This window comes from Protopterus annectens, chromosome 2.part1 (assembly GCF_019279795.1).
Source record: "Protopterus annectens isolate FY-2018-M chromosome 2.part1, PAN1.0, whole genome shotgun sequence".
Classification (NCBI taxonomy): domain Eukaryota; kingdom Metazoa; phylum Chordata; order Ceratodontiformes; family Protopteridae; genus Protopterus; species Protopterus annectens.
In genome coordinates, this window is record NC_056729.1 from 1,348,306,633 (window position 1) to 1,348,333,102 (window position 26,470).

The following is a 26,470-nucleotide window of genomic DNA, read 5'->3' on the forward strand; positions in this document are numbered from 1 at the left end:
CCATTGTTAAATAGCTGTCAAAGTGAACACCTGTTTTAATAATGAGCTTAACTGTTTAAATAAATACGGGGCTCTGCCCTTCTCCCAAATATTTCCAAATAGCCACTTATCCTAATTCTCGTGAGGTCATCTGTTTCCACCTCACTTTATATGATGACATAATGACATAAGTGTGATGTGTCAACCTAGATAAAAATTGTGGAAAGGCTCCTAATTTATTGATCCTTGAAGTGCTCTTAGGGACTCACGGGGACTCTCAGCTCAAGCTTTTGTCTGATTCCATGTATAAACTCTTCTCTACTTCCATTTCATCTGCAGCCATGTCTCCACCATTTTCAGTGTAAGGATCATATTCTCTGGACATCTTAAGCAGAGCCTGATGATCATTAAGTCTTAAATCTTCCTGGAAAATACCCACTTAAAAGTGATGAGTAAAAAAGACAAAGTTTTTTTTTTTTTTTCAGACAACAGTTTATGTATGCAAACTGTATTCATTAGCAGAGAACACTGCCCCCTCCTCAATTTGATACATTTTACAAGGGTACCTCAACAGAGTCAGCAGTTAATCTTTTATGTTAAATGATACAAATCTTACTAAAATATGTTTGGGCCTTTTGACTGCAGCAGTCCTGATTGACAACTTGTGAGGGTGTTCAGATTTAAATAGATTTGCATGGAACCCAGTTACTGGATCTGTTAAGTTACACCATCACCTCCTTTCATCTCTTCAGGTTCCTCAATAACAATTATATTTTTTCTGACTGACTTTATCATCTTGAGCAACCAATTTTTTCTTTAACATCTCTGCTTCTGATTAAAGATTACATTTGATTGTTAAGATACTCGTCCTGGATCTGCAATTCCTCAATAACTGCAGTATGTAAATTCACTGCTGCCACCATTTCTGCATCTTATTTGTGGAATGAAACTATCCCACCTTTCCTTAATCATTTTAGACCCCACCAGCAAATTCTTCCAGGGTATAGCTTTACCAAAATTTGACCCATTATGTCAACATTCCCAGGAAAATGATTTTGAACATAATTCAACCTGATAAGTCAGGGGAATAGCTGCCCACACTCACATGTTCACTACAAGTCTGAATAAAACAGTTTTAATCTTCCTAAATAAGAAGCTTTTTTACGGCCAATTCATTCAGCATTTTAGTCAATGGCCAATTTTCTTGTTTTTTTATCAATATTTGTATAGAACAATCATAATCCAACCCAATTATTTTATTCTCTGCTTTCATTTTGAAATGTTTACAGGCAGTTTTCAGAGTAAGTTCCTTGTCCAAGAAGAAAATAGATTTCATTACCACAGATCTGGATGGAGTTTTTGGGATTAGTACAGGACTTGAATGAGGATCAGTGGCCTCCTTCAGTTCCCACAGAGAGAATCTTTTGGAAGTTCAAGATGATAGAGTTCCATGTACTTAACACATTTACCATATTATCCCCTTGTGTTTTGCAGGAAGTTCAGAAATTCTAATATTTCTTCTGGCATGAATCTCAGCATTATCTAGGTTCTCCAGTAGTTGGCTGTTTTGGTAACTTGCTCATCTGCTGTGTAATCTGGGACCCTTTAACTTTCAAATGTAAGCTGATGAGCAGAAAAAAGGGGGCTTCCACTAAAAACTATAGCAAACTGCTCATTACGTTTGTAACAAACAGTGTGCTACAACTTTTAAACACAAAGTGCTGAAGTAAACACTTCAGTCCTCACAGAAAAAGCAGTATCAGAATTTATTTCCATACCAGCATTAACAAATGCCAGTATGAAAGTGAATGCCAATACTGCACTACTGTCTGGTTGGCATTCACCAATCACACCCCTAAATGTTTTCAAGCAAATAGGCCAGTATTTTTATTTTTAGATCAAATGAGCCATAACCACACACAGACACACACACACACACACACACACACACACACACACACACACACACACACACACACACACTGGCTGGCCAGCCAGCTTGCAGTGGCAGGTATACTACTATTTAAAAAAAAAATCAAAACCAAAAAAAAGAAAGCTTGCACCAGCACTCAAGCCTATGCATTCACTTTTTTCATTTTCTCTCAGCGGTAAGAAATGGCTCCTTGCTGCTTTGTCTGTACAGCCCCCTCTGTGGTCATGTTTCTCTTGGTCTCAGTCTCAAACTGCAGTAAGACATATAATATAGAGTAATCACTGGCTCCCTAAAATGCCAAGTGCTGACACCAAAAAAAAAAAAAAAAAGAAAGAACAAAACTCCAGGAGAAGAGTGGATGTTGAAAATCAGTCCTTTCCTTTAAGCATCTTCTTTGTTGAGGCAAGCCCCCTATAACCCCTGAATGTATGCATACTAACTCTGCAGTCGCCATACATTGGAGAAAAGGGAGCATTCTGAGAAGTTTCCATCTTGGACTTGATATATATAAGCCCATTTTTTCAAGTCATTCAGTCTCTGTGTTTCAAGACTTGCTCTAGCGTGTCTCAACATTTCAGACGGTTACACTAATCACTGTATTATTTACATTCAGTAGCCTTTAACACATTTTTTAACAGAAATTGGAACTCTACTTGTGAAATAATTCCAATTCCCAAAACAGGAAATTTTATTTATTTTGACATCCTGACAACTTTATTTTCATGGAGGTGGGTGCTGCTGGCTACAACCAAGCAGGCAGTACCTCAAACCTCACAGAAAAGAAAAAGACAAGTAAAATCAGTAAGGTATAACTGCAGCACAACATTTTTTTCTTTTTCTTGCTTTTTTGTATTTAGTGCTGCAATCATCTGGAACCAAACCTGGCAAACAGGAGGCATGAAGGAACTTATGATGTGAGAGTAGCAGTTCTGAAGTCACTCCAGAGCTTAAACATAGCACTATTTCCTATAAGAACTGCACAGATGCCTTCATTACATGATTGACTACATGGTTATGTCAGACATCTGTGCTGCCTGTATACAAGTTGTGGAGAATCCTGCAGGGGCCACTGTTTTTTAATGCCATTACTGATGCACAGTCATGGTGCTAGCAACCATGATCGTGTATAAGTAACGCATACTGCAGCAGTAGAAAATGTAATACTGGAGTAATTTTGAGGCAACAGGTAGAATAATCAATCATGGATGGGCCCCACAATAACTAGCACAGGGCCACAGGCACCTGCCTAGGGAAGCTTGTGTTAGGTCTGGCTGAACATTTAACATATATTGAATACACATCTCTGTATTATATATAAATGAAAATGCCCAAGGGGGAAAAATCTTTCAAACACCTTGCAAGTATTTCCTTACATTGTGGTAACAAAGTCCATTCAGACTTGCAATGCTACCCATGTTTGAATGGAGTTTGTTTCTTGAGTATAAGGTACTATTTGAATGCTTTATTTATTTATTGATACAACTTAAAATCTTTAAATAATTTTTTAATTAGAGAGTAGGGCACAGTATGTTAGGTGGACAGCCATGGGCCCCATTGGACCAGTGGGTTCTGTGTGGCTGCCTGTTTTGCCCCTATTATAATTTGCCATTGTTCAGTAATAAGAAACACCATCTATCCCATCTACCTTCATGTTTGCAAACAAATAATGACAATACTGCATGGCTACATAAACTGCAGGGTGCACATGCTGGCATGTTGTGAAATATTTCTTGCCATGCTTGTGCTCCTTGTCATAGGATCATAGGAGGTTACTAGGTTAATGGCCCTGGGGCCCTTACAAGCCTAGCCAAGAGGTTATCCCCAAAAAAGAAACCTCAGTCAGCACCTGTCGTCCTTGCCAGTGAGGGACAAAGGTGGAACCCCTGGGACAAATTTATGGTTTCCATAATGCTCATGGTAGTAAGTTACTGCTAAGTGGATAGGCTCTCCTCCATTCACATTTACTGTCCCACTGCCTAAGCATTGACAGAGTTACTGGCCTGAAGAATGCGCCTGGTGTGTACCTGTCTCATGATATAAGCCATGTTGCTTCATTATGCTTCCTGATTCCCAATGTGCCGTGTGCACACTTAAAATGTACAACATGCTGAACTCATGTACTTCTGACTGTGCACTTCTGTCAGAGGACCATAGGCTACACAGTGACAGATGAGCGATTCTGTTCCAAATCATATCCTTCGGTGCAGTGGCTGAGCCGCCCTGTACCATGTGTCTAATACACTGGGCAGACAGTATATGAATAATGCCTTCTATTAATTTTAGTGAATTTAAAATCCATTAGTAGAAACTTATTACATATGTTTCAAAGGAAATAAAATGGCATGACTATTTAATCAACACTGCACAATGTTTTTGAGATATTCTAAATGAGGTGTTTAGGATAGCCAGTATAAATCCACAGTAATTGTCAAAAACTGCACTAAATCACTATCTAAAAAATAGTGCTTTATTGCCATGTGTCATGAAAAAGGTTTTTCAGAGAAACCAAATCTGCTCCCCCCTTCAAACTTAATACCATAAGTCCATAGATACACTGGCTGCACTAATAATGTTGACTGACATAAATGCCAAATGGCATTACAGCAACCTAAAAAGTTTGTAAACAGCAGTTTGATGACATTTTGGTACAGTGGCAACTGGGTGTTTGCCCATTTCCCATTATAGTGTGATCTTGACATTGGTATATCTAATTAGCAGGAGGTTGGAGGGCACAAGGGGGCTTGCGCCCTGAATAGAATGTGTGCTGGGTTTTTCAGAATTTTGAGGGTTTAATTTTTTTGTTTTATTTTTTTTGTTTTTTTATTGATGTAATGCTGTTCAGCATTTTAGACATTCATAATTATAAATGTATTCCATGCACTGATGCAAGAAAACACTGACATCATTATAAAACTATTGGTAGCCCAGTGGATTTTGTAAATACCTAACTTGCCTTCACAGTAGTACCACATATGTAATGGCACCTGAAGAACTCAAAAAGCTTTAAAATATACATCATACACACACATCCCTTGGCAAAGTATTGCCCCAGCCCCCAGATAAGAGAGAGTACAAGTCTGGGCTTGATTTCTTCATTCATATTTATAAATACAATCAGGAAAAAAAAAGAATAACCATGTCTCCATCCTGTGGATCCCAGGAGAAAAAATATATTTGAAATGTTTAAGAATTTTTCTCAGCTGTAACTAGTAAGCAGTTTTACTTAGCACTTAAAATAGGGAACATGGAAATATATGCACATAAATAATCTTGCTTAAGAAATACAGGAGTATTAAAACTGATGCATGCTCAACTCAGAAATATTAATGAAAGTCTGTTTTTGTTATTTCAAAAAATGTGCCAATAAGATACTTTTAAAATACTAAGACATTACAAGACAGCAATCTTCTTACTTAGAACAAGTAGCATGTGGTTTGTCTCTACATTTTTTGTGACAGTGCATTATCACCACTAACATAATTCTAACCAGTTCACAATTTTTAATGTTTAGAGGCTGGGTTATAAGAATGAGCAAGAAGAATATTTTATAAGTCTCTGAAAAGAATATTTGCATTTGAAAAGTCATTTAATTGCCAAAACAAATCCTTGGCATTAGCAAACCATTAGTGATGACCCATGAACTATATCAGTAGTATATTGATATGTATGTATCTGTTTTATTAAAAGATTAATAAACTATTAGTGATGACCCATGATCTATATCAGTAGTATATTGATATCTATGTGCATCTGTTGTAATAAAAGATTAATTAACCATTAGTGATGACCCATTAACTATATCAGTAGTATATTGATATGTGTGTGTATCTGTTTTATTAAAAGATTAATAAACCATGACTGATGACCCAAGAACTCTATCACTCGTATATTGATATGTGTGTGTATCTGTTTTATTAAATGATTAATAAGGAGGGTGGCCTAATGGTTAAGGTGTTTGCCTTACAAACACAAGGTGCAGGGTTTGAGCCTCACAAGGGATAATTGGCTAGGCTTACAATGGCTCACAAGGGAAGTTAGCCTAGTACAAACCAATGAGCAAGTATTTAGGGTTGGGAGGGTGGCCTAATGGTTAAAGTGTTTGCCTTACAAACACAAGGTGCAGGGTTTAAGTCTCACAAGGGATAATTGGCTAAGCTTAAAATGGCTCACAAGGGCAGTTAGCTTAGTACTAATCTATGAACCTATGAACCATGAGTGATGACCCATGAACTATATCAGTAGTATATTGATATGTATGTATGTATCTGTTTTATTAAAAGATTAATAAACCAGTAGTGATGACCCATCTATATCAGTCGTATATTGATATGTATGTATATCTGTTTTATTTAAAGATTAATAAACCATTAGTGATGACCCATGAACTTTATCAGCAGTATATTGATATATATGTGCATCTGTTGTAATAAAAGATTAATTAACCATTAGTGATGACCCATGAACTATATCAGTAGTATATTGATATGTATGTGCATCTGTTGTAATAAAAGATTAATAAACCATTAGTGATGACCCATGAACTATATCAGTACTATATTGATATGTATGTGTATCTGTTTTATTAAAAGATTAATAAACCACTAGTGATGACCCATGAACTATATCAGTAGTATATTGATATGTATGTGTATCTGTTTTATTAAAAGATTAAAAAAAATTAGTGATGACCCATGAACCATATCAGTAGTATATTGATATGTATGTGTATCTGTTTTATAAAAAGATTAATAAACCATTAGGGATGACTCATGAACTATATCAGTAGCATATTGATATGTATCTGTATCTGTTTTATAAAAAGATTAATAAACCATTAGTGATGACCTATGAACTATATCAGTAGTGTATTGATATGTATGTGTATCTCTTTTATAAAAGATTAATAAACCATTAGTGATTACCCATGAACTATATCAGTAGTATATTGATATGTATGTATCTGTTTTATTAAAAGATTAATAAACTATTAGTGATGACCCATGATCTATATCAGTAGTATATTGATATCTATGTGCATCTGTTGTAATAAAGGATTAATTAACCATTAGTGATGACCCATTAACTATATCAGTAGTATATTGATATGTGTGTGTATCTGTTTTATAAAAAGATTAATAACACATTAGTGATGGCCTATTAACTACATCAGTAGTATATTGATATTTGTGTGTATCTGTTTTATAAAAGATTAATAAGCCAGTAGTGATGCCTCATGAACTATATCAGTAGTATACGGATATGTGTGTGTATCTGTTTTATTAAAATATTAATAAACCAGTAGTGATGACCCATGAACTATATCAGTAGTATATTGATATGCGTGTATCTGTTTTAAAAAAAGTATTAATTAACCATTAGTGATGACCCATGAACTATATCAGTAGTATATTGATATGTATGTGTGTCTGTTATATAAAAAGATTGATAAACCATTAGTGATGACCCATGAACTATATTAGTAATATATTAATATGTCTATGTGTCTCTTTTATAAAAAGATTAATAAACCATTAGTGATGACCCATGAACTATATCAGTAGTATATTGATACGTGTGTGTATCCATTTTATAAAAAGATTAATAAACCATTAGTGAGGACCCATGAACTATATCAGTAGTATATTGATATGTATGTGTATCTGTTTTATGCAAAGAATAATAACCCATTAGTGATGACCCATGAACTATATCAGTAGTATATTGATATAAAGATTAATAAATCATTAGTGATGACCCATGAACTCTATCGGTAATATATTGATATGTGTGTGTATCTGTTTTATAAAAAGATTAATGAACCATTAGTGGTCACCCATGAACTATATTGGTAGTATATTGATATGTGTGTGTATCTGCTTTATAAAAAGATTAATAACACATTAGAGATGACCCATTAACTATATCAGTATTATATTGATATTTGTGTGCATCTGTTTTATAAAAGATTAATAAGCCAGTAGTGATGACCCATGAACTATATCAGTAGTATACGGATATGTGTGTGTATCTGTTTTATTAAAAGATTAATAAACCAGTAGTGATGACCCATGAACTATATCAGAAGTATAGTGATATGTGTGTATCTGTTTTATAAAATAATTAATAAACCATTAGTGATGACCCATGAACTATATCAGTAGTATATTGATATGTATGTGTATCTCTTTTAAAAAAAGTATTAATAAAACATTAGTGATGACCCATGAACTATATCAGTAGTATGTTGATATGTATGTTTGTCTGTTTTATAAAAAGATTTATAAACCATTAGTGATGACCAATGAACTATATTAGTAGTATATTAATATGTCTGTGTGTCTGTTTTATAAAAAGATTGATAAACCATTAGTGATGACCCATGAACTATATCAGTAGTATATCGATATGTCTGTGTGTCTGTTTTATAAAAAGATTGATAAACCATTAGTGATGACCCACGAACTATATCAGTAGTCTATTGATATGTCTGTGTGTCTTTTTTATAAAAAGATTGATAAACCATTAGTGATGACCCATGAATTATATTAGTATATTGATATATATGTGTATCTGTTTTATACAAAGATTAATAAACCAGTAACGGTGAACCATGAACTATATCAGTAGTATATTGATGTGTGTGTGTGTATCTGTTTTATTAAAAGATTGATAAACCATCAGTGATGACCCATGAACTGTATCAGTAGTATATTGATATGTGTGTGTATCTTATAACCAAGAACTACAAACAGACCAAGAATACAAAAATCCAATTTCACAGCCACAGAAAATATCCAAGACTTTATTGACAAATTGAGCGCTTTCTTCCCACAATCGAGACTTCTTCAGATCAATTTCCATATGCACACATCTCTCTTAAATATGCATTAAAACTACCCCACCCATCCAATTATATAATTACGTAATAAATAAATGCTTAAAGTCAACCACATCTTAAAACATCCAAGTAAATAAACCACAGGAGAGTAAAACAAGGCTGTAAACCAGTTGACCATAAAATTAGCTCGGCAACAAATAGTCCACAAATTCTGACAAAAAGATGGACAATTGTGGTAAAATCCAAGAGTAAATCGATTTATTGAGAAAATAGGCAAGTGCTTTCACCCAAAAAGGGCTTTATCAAGCCATATGCAAAACAAACAAAAAAGGCACACTTTTTAAATGCCTGAAAGTCCACATCACAATGACATCACTTCCCTTTGCACATCTTAAAAGGCATATAACAAAAAATAAAGGTACATATCTTAAATCATCAAGGAATAAACTCATAAGGTATTTTATATAAAATTATCATATTATACACTAAAAAATATATTCCTCGATGGTAAAATCTAGAGATAGATGTTAAAAAACAGTGCAAGTAAATATAGATTCAAATGTATGTATCATACATAAAAAGTATATATCATACATAAAAAATGTGTTTGTGTCTAACAATATTACGTTTCAATGCTGTACTATACATGATACTAGAATTTGATCTTCAACCTTCTACTCTTTAATAAAGGTTTAATAGGGATCTTATCGTTCAGGCCAGGTTTAAGGTCCGTCCTCAACCTGTTAATCCAATCTAACTCACATGCCTCTGTATAATTTCTAATATCCCCTCCTCTAGGGCTCAGGGCATTGATCTGTAGTACCTGAAACCTAAAACTATGTATATCTGATGTCTCCATCACATGCTTGAAGAGTGCATTATTGATGGTCCTAATGCGTATGTTATAGACATGCTCTCTAATCCTCTCCCTAAGACGTCTGTCAGTCTTACAGACATAAAACACCATACAAGATGTGCATTTTGCTAAATAAACTAAATGTTCTGACTGGCAATCAGCTTTCACCCTAGGCAAAAAGCATTGACATGTCACTGGATGTACAAATTGGGGTTCACTGTCTATGTATTCACAGAAATTTCATCTGTGGCATGGTTTCGTACCCCAACTGGAGGCCTCAACTGTATGGCTGATATAAGTTTTAGGATAACATAGTATTCTATGCAAATTCTTCCTATTCTTATAAGTAAACTTGGGCCTATCCCCTACCTCCTTTAAATCTTGGTCAGCTGTGAGTACCCCCTCCAATTTTTAATAAAGATATCTCTAATATCAGATATATCCTGTGTGAAACTCAATATAGGGTTGACCTCAGATCTACATGAACCTTCCTGTGAGGTAACACCAACTGCTGCTTCTCTCCCATCATCTGAAGTATTTGTACAGCTTCTTGAGCTCTCAGAGAAATAGGGTGCAGCAGTTGTAGTTCCTAAGTGAATTGACACATTCAACACCTGCATGCACTTCTTCTGCTTTGTATGATCTATTCAATAATTTATCTGTTAAACTCAATAACTCCTCTTCAAATCCCTCATGAGTGGGATATATGTTTATATTTTACATGTTTATATTGAGAGGTTGGCTAATGGTTCTTTAAATATGGGAGTCTATAGAAAGTCCTTTTACAGGAATTCACTTTTACATAGACATAGCATGCATCCTAGCTTTGTGTTTCAGAATGTCATCAGAGGACAGGCCATGCATGCCTCAAGGTTAAATCCCATCATGAGGGGTTTGAAGAGGAGTTATTGAGTTTAGCAGATTATTGAATAGATCATACAAAGCAGAAGAAGTGCATGCAGGTGTTGAATGTTTCAATTCACTTAGGACTACAACTGCTGCACCCTGTTTCTCTGAGAGCTCAAGAAGCTGTACAAATACTTCAGATGATGGGAGAGAAGCAGCAGTTGGTGTTACCTCACAGGAAGGTTCATGTAGATCCGAGGTCAACCCTATATTGAGTTTCACACAGGATATACGTGGTATTAGAGATAACTTTATTAAAAATTGGGGGGTACTCACAGGAGACCAGGATTTAAAGGAGGTAGTAGGGGATAGGTCGAAGGTTACTTATAAGAATAGGAAGAATTTGCATAGAACACTATGTTATCCTAAAACTTATATCAGCCATACAGATGAGGCCTCCAGTTGGGGTACAAAACCATGCCACAGATGTAATTTCTGTGAATATATAGACCGTGAACCCCGATTTGTACATCCTGTGACATTCAATGCTTTTTGCCTAGGGTAAAAGCTGATTGCCAGTCAGAACATTTAGTTTATTTAGCGAAATGCACATCTTGTATGGCATTTTATGTCGGTAAGACTGACAGACGTCTTAGGGAGAGGATTAGAGAGCATGTCTATAACATACGCATTAGGACCATCAATAATGCACTCTCCAAGCATGTGATGGAGACATCAGATATACATAGTTTTAGGTTTCAGGTACTACAGATCAATGCCCCAAGCCCTAGAGGAGGGGATATTACAAATTATACAGAAACATGTGAGTTAGATTGGATTATCAGGTTGAGGGCGGACCGTAAACCTGGCCTGAATGATAAGATCCCTATTAAACCTTTATTAAAGAATAGAAGGTTGAAGATCACATTTTAGTGTTGTGCATAGTACAGCATTGGAACATGTGATATTGTTAGACACAAACACATTTTTTATGTATGATATATACTTTTTATGTATGATACATACATTTGAATCTATATTTACTTGCACAGTTTTTTAACATATTTCTCTAGATTTTACCATTAAGTTTGTTCTTTATATGAGGAATATATTTTTAGTGTATAATATGATTATTTTATATAAAATACCTTGTTTATGAGCTTATTCTTTGATGATTTAAGATATGTACCTTTATTTTTTGTTATATGCCTTTAAGATTTGCAAAGGGAAGTGATGTCATTGTGATGTGGACTTTCAGGCATTTAAAAAGTGCGCCTTTTTTGTTTGTTTTGTATATGGCTTGATAAAGCCCTTTTTGGGTGAATGCAATTGTCTATTTTCTCAATAAATTGATTTACTCTTGGATTTTACCACAATTGTCCATCTTTTTGTCAGAATTTGTGGACTATTTGCTGCTGAGCTGATTTTATGCTACAACTGGTTTACAGACATGTTTTACTGTCCTGTGGTTTATTTACTGGGATTATTTTGCTGTTCTGCATGGAAAGTATTTACTTCCTGGTAACTTTGTTTTTGCTTTTTTACATCTTAAAACATGTTCAAATACTAAGAACATTATAAATAATTACTTAACCATGTTGTAGAGAAAAGGAAAAAGAAAAAGAAAAATATGGCATAAATGGCTTAAATTCATGTATACTACAAAATGCATGTTGTATAAAAAAAAAAATAATATATACATATGTATTTTGTTATTATTAATAAAAGATCTTGTACATATTTTATAATCAAGAGTTCTGTGAAAAAAAAGCACAAGCCTAAAAGCAATTGTTAAAATACGAAGGAATTTTCCATAACATTGAATGACATTTTGTTAAAAAATACCATGAATATTTTAACCTAAAATGTTTTTAAGCTTTAATAAACACATTATATTAATGGTCTCATTGATCCCTGGAAACTAGGTGGCATTAAATCTTAATTGCCACCTCAGTTCACACAAATCCAAATTTACATCCAAAATTGCCCCTTGACAAGCCGTAACAATTTGTTGCAGCACTAAAAACTTAAAAGTATGCTCATTAAATACTTATACATGTCTACTTAAAGCATTTGTAACTTTCCGGTTTCTTATATCCAATAAATGTTCCCTCACCTTATCCTTGAATTTCCTACAGGTCTTCCCCACATAGACTGCTGAACACATTTGGCTCTTGGCCAAATACACCACATTCATGCTATTACAATTGAAATATATAATGCCCTGTTGTTTAATATAAATCTATCTTTGGTTTCCAATAGATTCTTACAACAAATGCCCATTCCACATTTAAAGTTTCCATTTACTCTTAAAAGGGACCAACCAATATATTCTTAAAAGACTTTCTTTCCTAAAACTACCATAGTTTTTTTTTCCATTTTTTCCAATAAGACGGTCATCACAGGCCAAAATACCCCAATTCCATCTAATGATTTCCACTATTTCCTCACCATCCAAATTAAATGTGGTAATGAAACTAAGGGGTGCATTAACGTTCTTCAACCGATCCAACAGGAAATCACCAGGAATACCTGTTCCACCTGCTTTCAAAATGGGTTTATATACCCCATTCTACCTTTTTGTTGTCACTTCCCTAGCAATCTTTTGTACCATGCTAGTGGGGTATCCTCTCCTCTCAAAATGTTTGGCAATAAACTCCACTTCAGCTTCAAATATTTAATCTTCACTCACCATGCGGGTGGCCCTCACCATTTGCCCCTTTACTATAAACTTTTTTTGGTAAAAGGGGTGCCAACTCTAATAGTCCAAATAAGCATTCGAAAAGGTTGGTTTGCGATATATTTCCAATGTCAGCTTTTTATCTGCAAAATCAACCCTTAAATTCACATCCAAATATGTAATACTCTCACTGCTGTAAGTGTATGTGAATCTCAAAAATTGAGTTGTTCAATTAATATACTCAAAAAACTCATTCAAACATTCCAATGGTCCCTCCCAAATCAAAAATATATCATCCAAAAAAACGAGTGAAAGCCGTAATAAACTCAGCAAAGAGACCCTTAAAAGCGTATTCCTGCTCCCAATACGCCATCACATAGTTAGCGAAAATTGGGGCACAGGCCGCCCTCATGGCCACTCCAGTGGCCTGCTTATAATACTGGCCCTCAAAGAAAATGTAATTATTACTTAAGACCATCTCCATAAGTGTGGACAGTTTATTAATCTCATCCTGCTCATACAGACCTGTCTTTAATAATTGCATTTCCAGCCAATTAAGCCCTACTTCATGGGGTATTACGGAAAATAAATTGCAGACATCAATAGTCACTAATTTCATTTCATTGCTTACAAATATACTCATATATACCCAATCCCTTCGTCAAACTTTGATCCAAAAACTTGCTCACAAAGCAAGTCTTTGCCCTCTTAGCATCAATAGTAGGCCTAAATGCAGGGTTGTTCAGGCTTTTGTACAGTTTGGGTATGCCGAATATTTTGGGGACCATGGGATAATCATTTTTTAAAAATCTAAATTAATCTTCATTAATTTGCACTTCATATACCATATTCTCCAGGTCCAAATCAATGTTCCTATTCATAATGCTTACTTCATTCAATGAATTTTCCTCATATGTGCCATCTATTAAAAGTGTGTTCATAGCATTAGAATAATCAATTGCATCCATTATGGCCAAGCCATTGCCCTTATCGGGCTTCATGACCCTAATACTTTTATCATCCACAATTTCAGCCAACAAATAATGTTCATGCTTACTTAAATTATATTCAGCATTCACATTCTTGTGCCCCAATACTTTTCTAATTTCCATTTCACACACTTTGTCAAAGACAGCAATACAATTATTAGTTGGTGGATTAAATAAACTCAGCTTCCGTAAAGATGTCTGCTCATACATTATTTCACCATTAAACCATGCTTTGCAATTTAGTTTACGTACAAACAGTTTCAAGTCAATAAGCATCTGTGCCAAATCACCCCTTCTACTTGGCACAAAAGTCATACCTTTAGATAACAAATTAGCGTGCTCGATAGTCAAGGTTTTTCCTGAATAATTATAAATTTTAAAATCACCAGAACTGTTATTTATGACCATAGGCACAAGCATTTTTTGTCCATTAACGCCATTAAAATGTCTAAATCATCACTCACATTAAATTCATCATTGTCTTCACATTGCACATTACCACAGATGCCGTTGCTCACCCCCTGATAGAATTTAATGTCAATACAGGTAAACATCTGCTGAACGTCATCAGCCACACCATTCATTTCAGCACCAGAATCATCAGCACTCACATATACATGCCATTTTATCACTTCATCCATTAACTGTTCCGACGATAAATCTTCCCCTTCTGATTATTTACTTTCTGTTTTTTTGGTCTCGCACCATGCCAATGATAATCCCTTTGAACTTTCCCCAAAAAATAGGCCTGCTGATATTCCCTTTCTTTAATACGTTCAGATCATTGCAGATCACCGCCATGTTGCCTTTTCCATTCTGTTTCATGTTCAGCAAATCTTCTTGGGCTAGATGTCATCACTCCTCAACCTTGCTCTTTTTGGGTGTTTCCTAAATTGTCATTGCCATGGCGCCCAGCCAAAAAAGGGTAAACTAACCCTTTTTGATATTCATTAATGTCTCTTTTAACTTTGTTGCACTTTCTCATAAAAATCTAATTACACAAGTACTCCACTTTACTATACACATTAGATAAATTGGTTTGAAATTGTTCAAATAACAAATCGCTCCTAATGCATTTTTCATTATCTTCCAATGCCTTGGTCAGACCTTCCATAGCACTATTAATAATAACAAAATACATATGTATATATTATTATTATTTTTATAACACATGCATTTTATAGTATACATGAATTTAAGCCATTTATGCCGTATTTTTCTTTTTATCTTTTTTCTTTTATCTTTTCTCTACAACATGGTTAAGTAATTATTTATAATGTTCTTAGTATTTGAACATGTTTTAAGATGTGGTTAACTTTAAGCGTTTATTTATTACATAATTATATAATTGGATGGGTGGGGTAGTTGTAATGAATATTTAAAAGAGATGTGTGCATATGGAAAATGTTCTGAAGAAGTCTCGATTGTGGGAAGAAAGCGCTCAACTTGTCAATAAAGTCTTGGATATTTTCTGTGGCTGTGTTATTGGATTTTTGTATTCTATGTGTGTGTATCTGTTTTATTAAAATATTGATAAACCATCAGTTATGACCCATGAAGTATATCAGTAGTATATTGATATGTGTGTGTATCTGTTTTATTAAAAGATTAATAAACCATCAGTGATGACCCATGAACTATATCAGAAATATATTAATATATATGTGTATCTGTTTTATACAAAAATTAGTAAACCAGGAGTGATGAGCCATGAACTATATCAGTATATATTGATATGTGTGTGTGTATCTGTTTTATTAACATATTAATAAACCATTAGTGACGACCCATGAACCGTATCAGTAGTACAGTGATATGTGTGATTATCTGTTTTATTAAAAGATTAATAAACCATTAGTGATGACCCATGAACCATATCAGTAGTATAGTGATATTTGTGTGTTTTCTGTTTTATTAAAAGATTAATAAACCATTAGTGATGACCCATGGACCATATCAGTAGTATAGTGATATTTGTGTGTATCTGTTTTATTAAAAGATTAATAAACCATTTGTGATGACCCATGAACCATAACAGTAGTATAGTGATATGTATGTGTGTCTGTTTTATAGAAAGATTGATAAACCATTACTGATGACCCATGGACTATATAAGTAGTATATTGATATGTATGTGTGTCTGCTTTATAAAAAGATTGATAAACCATTAGTGATGACCCATGAATTGTATCAGTAGTATATTGATATGTCTGTGTGTCTGTTTTATACAAAGATTGATAAGCCATTAGTGATGACCCATGAACTTTATCAGTAGTATATTGATGTGTCTGTGTGTCTGTTTTATAAAAAGATTGATAAACCATTAGTGATGACCCATGAACTATATCAGTAGTATATTGATAGGTCTGTGTGTCTGTTTTATAAAAAGATTAATAAACCATTAGTGATGACCCATGAACTATATCAGTAGTATATTGAAATGTCTGTGTGTCTGTTTTATAAAAAGATTGATAATCCATTAGTGATGACCCATGAACTGTATCAGTAGTATATTGATATGTGTGTGTCTGTGTATTATTAAAAGATTGATAAACCATTAGTGATGGCCCATGAACCATATCAGTAGTATAGTGATGTGTGTATCTGTTTTATTAAAAGATTAATAAACCATTAGTGATGACCCATGAGCCATATCAGTAGTATAGTGATATGTGTGTGTATCTGTTTTATTAAAAGATTAATAAACCATTAGTGATTACCCATGAACCATATCAGTAGTATAGTGATATGTGTGTATTTCTTTTATTAAAAGATTAGTAAACCATTAGTGATGACTCATGGACCATATCAGTAGTATAGTGATATGTGTGTATATCTGTTTTATTAAAAGATTAATAATCCATTAGTGATGACCCATGAACCATATCAGTAGTATAGTGATACATGTGTGTATCTGTTTTATTAAAAGATTAATAAACCATTAGTGATGACCCATGAACTATATCAGTACTGTTGTGATATGTGTGTATCTGTTTTATTAAAAGATTAATAAACCATTAGTGATGACCCATGAACCATATCAGTAGTACATTGATATGTATGTGTATCTGTTTTATAAAAAGATTAATAAACCATTTGTGATGACCAATGAACTATATCAGTAGTATAGTGATATGTATGTGTGTCTGTTGTATTAAAAGATTAATAAACCATTAGTAATGAGCCATGAACTATATCAATAGTATATTGATATGTGTGTGTATCAGTTTTATTAAAAGATTAATAAACCTTTAGTGATGACCCATGAACCATATCAGTAGTATAGTGATATGTGTGAGTAACTGTTTTAGTAAAAGATTAATACACCATTAGTGATTACCCATGAACAAGATCAGTAGTATAGTGATATGTGTGTATATCACTTTTATTAAAAGATTAGTAAACCATTAGTGATGACCCATGAACCATATCAGTAGTATAGTGATATGTATGTACCTGTTTTATTAAAAGATTAATAAACTGTTAGTAATGACCCGTAAACCATATCAGTAGTATAGTAATATGTGTGTGTATCTGCTTTATTAAAAGATTAATAGACCATTAGTGATGACCCATGAACCATATCAGTAGTATAGTGATATTTGTGTGTATCTGTTTTATTAAAAGATTAATAAACCATTAGTGATGACTCATGAACCATATCAGTAGTATATTGATATGTGTGTGTGTATCTGTTTTATTAAAAGATAAATAAACCATTAGTGATGACCCATGAACCATATCAGTAGTATAGTGATATGTTTGTGTATCTGTTTTATTAAAAGATCAATAACCCATTAGTGATGACCCATGAACCATATCAGTAGTACAGTGATATGTGTGTGTATCTGTTTTATTAAAAGATAAATAAACTATTAGTGATGACCCATGAACCATATCAGTAGTATAGTGATGTGTGAGTTTATCTGTTTTATTAAAAGATTAATAAAACATTAGTGCTGACCCATGAACCATATAAGTAGTATAGTGATATGTGTGTGTATCTGTTTTATTAAAACATTAGTAAACCACTAGTGATGACCCATGAACCATATCAGTAGTATAGTGATATTTGTGTGTGTTGTTTTATTAAAAGATTAGTAAGCCATTAGCGATGACCCATGAACCATATCAGTAGTATAGTGATATGTGTGTGTATCTGTTTTATAAAAAGATCAGTAAACCATTAGTGGTGACCCATGAACCATATTAGTAGTATAGTGATATGTGTGTTTATCTGTTTTACAAAAAGATTGATAAACCATTAATGATGACCCATGAACTATATCAGTAGTATAGGGATATGTATGTATATTAATTTTATAAAAACATCAATAAACCATTAGTGACAACCCATGAACTTTATCATTGTATAGTGATATGTATGTGTATCCAGTTTATTAAAAGATTGATAAACCATAAGTGATGACCCTTGAACTATATCAGAAGTATATTGATATGTGTGTTTATCTGTTTTATTGAAAGATTGATAAACCATTAGTGATGACCCATGAACCATATCAGTAGTATAATGATATGTGTGTATCTGTTGTATAAAAAGATTGATAAACCATTAGTGATGACCCATTAACTATATCAGTAGTATATTGATATGTCTGTGTGTCTGTTGTATTAAAAGATTAATAAACCATTAGTGATGACCCAGGAACTGTATCAGTAGTATAGTGATATGTATGTGTATCTCTTTTATTAAAAGATTAATAAATCGTTAGTGATGACCCATGAACCCTATCAGTAGTATAGTGATATATGTGTGTATCTGTTTTATTAAAAGATTAATATACCATTAGTGATGACCCATGTACTATATCAGTAGTACAGTGATATATGTGTATTTGTTTTATTAAAAGATTAATAAACCATTAGTGATGACCCATGAACTATTTATTAAAAGATTAGTAAACCATTTGTGATGACCCATGGTCTATATCAGTAGTATATTGATATGTATCTTTATCTGTTTTATTAAAAGATTAATAAACCATTAGTGATGACCCATGAACTATATCAGTAGTATATCGATATGTATGTGTATCTGTTTTATTAAAAGATTAATAAACCATTAGTGATGACACATGAACTATATCAGTAGTATATTGATATGTATGCGTATCTGTTCTATAAAAGATTAATAAATCATTAGTGATGACCCATGAAATATATCAGTAGTATATTGATATGTATGTGTATCTGTTTTATTAGAAGATTAATTGAACTAGTCCTTATATGACCTTATTCAGCAAAGATCCATGCCACAGGGAAACGGTAAATAGACAATTTAGTGTAGCCAGTCTATCAACATGTTTCTAACAGAGGGTTGGAAAATGGACAACATAGGATAAAAAGCATATTTAGACAAGGCAGACTCCACTAACTGAGTAACCAGACATAAGAAAATGTTTAACCTATTTTACATTTATCCAGTGCTGTCATGGGCTCATAGTACTAGGCTTGCTGCCCTTGTGTGCCATTTTATACCTAGCCAGTTCCCCTTTTTGTGCTCGAAATAACCTATCCCATTTTGTTATAGATTGACCTTACCCTTCCGATGGATGATAATTATATATACCCCCTAAAGAGAATAACTAGGATCTTAACATAGATAATTTGATGAAACCTATGCATGGGTAAAGCATTTAGGAGCTGCCTCCATCCATTGTAGTACAATGGGCAGCCCTGGGGTAAATTTTCTGTTTTCCATCCTTAGATCTAAGTTGCTCTTGAAAATGGGCAGGGATGAACTGTGTTTTATATTCCACTGCTCCAGTAGCCTTAGCTATATGTTCCATAGAGTGGTATCCTCTGCAAAATATGCTTGTCCCTTCAAACTGTTAAGTTGATATTGAGAAAGAGATTTAGATCCCTAGACTATGTATTTCTGATGCCATTTGACTTGCTGCTGTGTAGTAAATCTATCATTAATGGGTTGTAGGATGCGTTGTATGCCAGACACAGGTCACCTCTTAGCTGTCTGAAGAATACTGATTATAGTGAGAGGGCTTTGAGTCAGTCTGTGTAGGATGTTTTTAGGGCCTTGTATCCTTTTAATAAGATGTCTCTGTGGGTGTTTCAGTTGTTGCATTTGTCTGGACTGATACATCCCAAAGGGGGCATTATATTAAATGGTTGGTCTAATAAGGATGGATTAAAGGGGAGAGAATGAAATTCCTAGATCTAGACACAATCCCTTTGTTTATAAGCTGTACAATATAAAAGGACTTTCATACAACTATAGACATGTTGATCAAAAGTTAGGTCACTGTCCATATAAGTTCCCAAATGCTGAACAGCTGGGTCAGCTCTTAGGGGTGCATTGTCAGTGTGGTAGTTCCCTGGAGTAGATGACTTCCCAAAGGATACAGTAATGCATTTTTTGGTATTTAGTTTCAGACCATGATTTCAAAACCAACAACAACAAGTAACATTCAACTCATATAAAGACCCCTGGAGCATTCATAGCCATCTAGAGCTGACTAGGCAAATAGGGGTCTTTTGTCCATACCTCAGATATATATCCCACACACAGCAGTGGACAGTTGCAAGCCTACATGACTTTGAGATGTGTGAGGAAATGGGAGTAACCCATGGAATCCCACACAAGCACAAGCAGGGTATTCAGATTCCAGGCAAAAGATGGGAACTAAAATGGAGGATGTCTTGCTGCGAGATGACAATCACTGTGTCACTATACTTCCCAGCTAGTATATGTATATATTTAACATATTTGTGTGTGTATCCACCCCAGCATTCTGTTGCCCAAGCAATATGCAATGTGCACATTAAAATGTCAAGAAAGTAACACTGATTTATGGTTCCAAAACACAGTACTATTTTGGGTGCTATTTTGAATGTTGGCTCATACATATTTCTAGTGGACTTGAATATGTGTGCCTGCATATTTCAAAGTGTTTCTTTTGTCAGTTTTAGTTTTCTGTTCCTGTTGAATATATGTCACATTCCTGGTCATGTGTTCCTTCATCACTCAGAGACTTTGCTTGTTTATAAAATGTAGGTAACATGGAGGATTTTCAAATGTTAATCATTGTCTCTTTGTAAATGGTACATATATGTATATATTTTTCCCTGGCTTACATTAAAAATGGGATCTTCTCCGTCACCTTGCATACTCATCAAATATAAAACAATACAACACACACACACACACACACACACACACACACACACACACACACACACACACACACACACACACACACACACACACACACTGTGTGTTCATTGGCTCATTTGTCAAGTTTATAAACTATTTGCCTTCAAGAAACTTTTTATTTCATTATTGCCATGTTGATATTTCCTATTCCATGTGAGTGTGTGTGTGTGTGTGTGGGGGGGGGGGTATAAATTACTTCTGGTTAACCAAGTCACTGATTTTATTGGGATGCTCCTGTTATATTACCTAAGTGAGGATGTTGTTGTAGCATGAATGCTTAGTGTGCATTAATTATTTTTTTTAAATTTCAGTTATTAGAATAATTTCAAAGACATACTGCTTTGTTAAATGATTACCAGTGCTTTACCCTGTATGCCAGCCTGTTGCTGAAGATTACCAGTGCTATAGTATAATATTCAGGTCTTCGGAAAGATGAATATGTCGTTGCTCTTTGAAATGTTACTAACTACAGGATAAGTGTATGGAAAGTGTACTCCACATATATACAGAGAAATCTCAGCTGAAGACATAAACAAATTAATTACCAAGTTTAATGTCACATTTTTAAACATCTTTTTGTGCGCTCATTTGAAACACATTGAGCCCAATTCTAAAAGATTTGCTCTTAGTATAAGTGACTTATTCCTGTGTATTACACCAGATAAAGTCACTTACATTGAGAGAGGGTCTTTTCTGGCCTCCGGTGTAAGTCCCTGTATAGACAGGGCTTAGACCAAATTAAATAATTTCCACTGAGAGCAAGTCTTTCAGTATCAGGGCAAGCTTACACTGGACTAAGTCACTTACACTGAGAGCAACTCTTTTGGAATCTGTTCCATCATGTAAGGATAGTATTTAGTACAAGCCAATAAAGGTGAAGTTCTGCTATTCAGGTACACATACCAGTAATTACTGTTGCAGTTTATTTTAAACTAATAAAAGGCATAAAATATTGACATTTCCAGTATGTAAGCACCATGCAGATTACGTTTTTTTCTTTATTTTTTAAACAGAGACATTTATCCCCAGAAGAGTTTCAGAAAGTCTTTGGATTAACTGTTGAAGAGTTTGATCGACTGGCACTTTGGAAAAGAAATGACCTAAAGAAGAAAGCTATGCTTTTCTAACACTATGGCAACATACAAATTACTGCTTAATCAAACAATACTTTGATAATGCCATTCATACTTGCTGTTTAACTGTTGTGCAGTTTCATTATTCTGTGAGAAGAGTTAAGGAAGAGTATGAAAAAGCATTTTGGAATATTGGTATTTGCACATATTGCATGAGCAGATATATGATTATATGGGCAAGTCTTGGCATAAGCCAGTCTTCAGTATAACAGTGATGTATAGTTCTCAAGTTAAATAAGTATTTATATTTGATGCTAATCATTAAAAGTAAATAAACCAAAAATGCAAACATTATGCATTTTATATCTGTACCTCTCCGCTCATAAATCTACACACATATATACAACCACACATACACATCACACGCACGCACACACACACACACACACACACACACACACACACACACACACACACACACACACACACACACACACACACACACACCCTGTAGTGGGTCTGCTACAAGTGCTTACGTACTATTAGCTTGCTAAACACTTGCTCTCTGTCACTTCCTTGAAAATTGCAAGTGCTCTGACTCCCACTAGTTCAATCTTACTTAATTTATTCCTCTCATCACCTGATCCTATTAAGCTGCATAGCTTTACCAGAGCCCTAACTCTAACAGTAAAAATCCCACCCAGTTCGTAACCTGCCTTCTCCCTAACCCTAGAACTCCAAACCCCATTCCTAAACCTGCATTCCCTGATCACTCTGTAACCCTTAACTCCCATCCTGCTCCTTAAACCTAAAACCTTCTTCCACTTCCTGACTCTAGCTCTCCCTTACTTTCCAATCCTAAAATTTCCCTTCTGTTCCCTCCCTCCCTATGGCTGCTGCATTTAACTCACTTGACACCAATAACATGTTTAGGTAAGATATTTCAGTTTGAGCATGAGTACTCGCCTCTAAAAGCTACAAGCTGTGACTCCCTGTCATTGAGACAGTGTTTTTTGATCATTTGTTGAAGGAGAAGGAGGAGAGCGAGAGAGATTTGTGTGTGTTGTAAAAATATGTGTATGTATAGTTTATATATGCAAATATGGTTACTGAGTGCCAGAAACGTGTGCATTGTAGTCTCTGTAAATTTCAGAAAATAAGATAAAAGCCAAAGAAAAAAAAATGCGAGCTAGCACTAAAAGAACATAATTTCCTCTTTTGCAGACCAATGTGAAAAATAAACTTCAATTATTGCAGTGTCTTGTTAAAATTGATGCTGGTAACATTATGCATCCTGCTTATGGTGACTGGCTAAAAATATTTATTATAATGCAATACTTAATTTTATTAAAATAGATTGCTATTAGAGAGATATTATTTGACAAGCATAAAAGGGGAAATTTCAGCCTGCCATATTTTTATCATTTCCCCTTTTCACAAAGTTTTGCTAATTGTTCACATTATCTACAGTATTTATGTTGTCTTATACCTATAAAAATGATACAGTAAAGTTCTGTATACAGAAACAAAAGCTATAATCTGGCTTCATTGTGCAAACATCTAAACAGTATTACCTACCTTCCTTGAGCAAAAGGCTTCTTTGTGTGGTTATTGAGGCAATATACTGTACAGGCAAAAACAACTTGTTCTTTATGCAAATGAATAATGCTGCATTGTTTTATTACTGTAAGAAGTATGCTTTTAAACCATAATGTGAAATTAAACAAATGGCATATTTGCTAAAGAATAAAAACTTATGGCTTTGTCAGAACAACAAATCTGAGGTGAAGTTAGGATGAGTTATATGGGCATCTGTACATTCTGCGTTGAATTGTAGAATGTATAATGTATGTTTTTCTTATTAGCTGTATGCCTTCTCAGTGCCATTTATTATTAATTTTCTTCTCTTTCTAAGCCACCCAGCACACTTCCCCATATAAAACGTGTAGGCTGCAGTACAGTTGATAACCTGGTCATAAAAAGTTATGATGGTTTACATGTTGTGTTATACATTGTGTTACATGACCATTACACTAATGTTCACTGTGTAGTACATTAGAAAGACAACAGCATTCTACCATTTTTATAGCAGCAGATCTTACCAGAATTAATGTGTGATGTAGCAATAAAAGTTCCTGTAATTCTAGAAAACATCTGCATTAAAGAATTATATAAGAAGGTAAGAATGGGTTACTCAGATTGCTGCAGTTTGTCAGTTGACATACTAGTAGTCCATAAAGCTTTTGGCCACATTAACTGTATGAGGGGTATAATATTAGTCTGTAAGCAGCTTGAATTGTGTGGAATATTTGCACTGAGTCTGTTTGCATAGACCAGGTGTTTTAATCAACAAATCCTGTGTGTTGGCAGTGTTGAGCTCCATTGACATACAATTCTGGAAATGCATTACAGAATTTGGCAAATGCAGCAGTGAAGACATAGCAAGTCTGCAGTGCACATTTCTAAGCAATGGTGGCATGCAGACAGATGGAGAGTAGCAAACATGAAGGATTTTTAATGGCTTTGTATGCTGGCTTAAAGCTGCCATATATAAAATACAAACGAACATACAGCCAAATATTTCAGATCCATTGAGCTTCTGGTAACTGATGTTATCTTTTACATGGCCACAAGGATGCAGGGGTCTGTTCTGGCAGCCAATGGGTGCAAGATTTTGAACCTCATTTTTGGAAGGGATGCCTGCATATCTCAGGATGAGCAAGCTTATTCATTCACAAACTGTACCTATGGACAGTTTGGATGATGAGTAGTAAAGTTACTGCATGGCTTTTGGAGGAAACAAGAGCGTTGAGAAACATCAAAACTATTTTCTGTAGGATATACAGGATTATGATTGGGTCTACTATCATAATCAGGTTGGTATATGTTTGAGACATGGATGTCAAGAAAGTAATCCCAAGCACATAGTGGGGAACTGAGGAGCAAACAGCTTTAAAATCTGTTAGACACTTTGCTGTGCCATACTTTTTTAAAATGTGATAAAGTGAAGTATCTAACAACTTTTGAAGCTACTCTAGCTTCTTACTGCTGCTCTGTGGTGGCCTGAAGTAACTGCTTTTAGGCTCTGGTGGAAGACTTGAGCTTAACAGCATTTATTTATTTATTTTATTTATTTATTTTACATTTGTTGACCGGGTTGGTCTAACTGGATAGATATCCATTTTCAGCAGAGACCCGGGGAGAAAAGCTCCACATTAAAAAACAATACATAGACTTACATTCAGATACATTCTTAATATACATAATACAGGGAGACACAAAATTACATACAAATAAATTCACAAGTCCATGATATGTAAGTAAACCAGAAATATGGATACGTTAAGCAATAGAGAGGATTAAGATTTTAATCTCAGAGGAGAAGGATGAAAATTTGTATCCCACTTAGAAGTGTTTAATAACAGCATCCGTCATCACAAATGTTTGTACTCATGCTGCTTATTTTGCTTTATATGCCATGTGACGACTCACCACTGGACCAGTAATCGAGGAGCCTCAGTCCTCACCACTGGCACTAGTGGAGGACGTACACTGGGAGGATAGCAGGTACACACACAGTATTTCCAGATGCAGCTTACTGCATCAAGTGCAATTTCCTTTAAGAGCACACAAAGTTTGGGGCTGGTTTCTCCCTCTTTCTCCAGATCCCCAATAAGACTCCCAGCTGGCACAGCTATGGAGTTGAGATCTCAGCTGAGTGATCAAGCCAAGACCTCCAGCACTCTGTCCAACCAGTGCTTTGTGTCCCTGCCTAAGTAGCTAACACACACACACACACACACACACACACACACACACACACACACACACACACACACACACGCTCTTTGAGGTTTGATTTATATGCACACACACCTGGGAAAGCTGCCACAGGTTTATAGCTATGCCCTCTTTTTGCCCAGACTATAAGGTAGTTATCATTGCCACCAGCCAGCTCCTTATCAGCTACTTTAAGGCCCTTAACAAAGGGTGTCCAATCATACTGTGTAATGTTACTGTTAATACAAAGGGTAGTTTGACCAAGAGCAAGTCTATTAGGAGTGACCTACACAGTGTCACCAAT

The 26,470-nt window shown here is 34.6% G+C and overlaps 1 protein-coding gene across 1 annotated transcript in view; it reads left to right on the top strand.

The window, feature by feature from the left end:
* The window catches only part of ABLIM2 (actin binding LIM protein family member 2), a 2,642,076-nt gene extending 2,617,912 nt beyond the window's left edge, over positions 1–24,164 (top strand). The window contains exon 22 of the mRNA XM_044062807.1: positions 22,327–24,164. Within this exon, the coding sequence (XP_043918742.1) occupies positions 22,327–22,440 (114 nt within the window). The 3' untranslated portion in view covers positions 22,441–24,164. The remainder of the gene's footprint in view (positions 1–22,326) is intronic.
* The last annotated feature ends 2,306 nt before the right edge of the window (positions 24,165–26,470 follow it).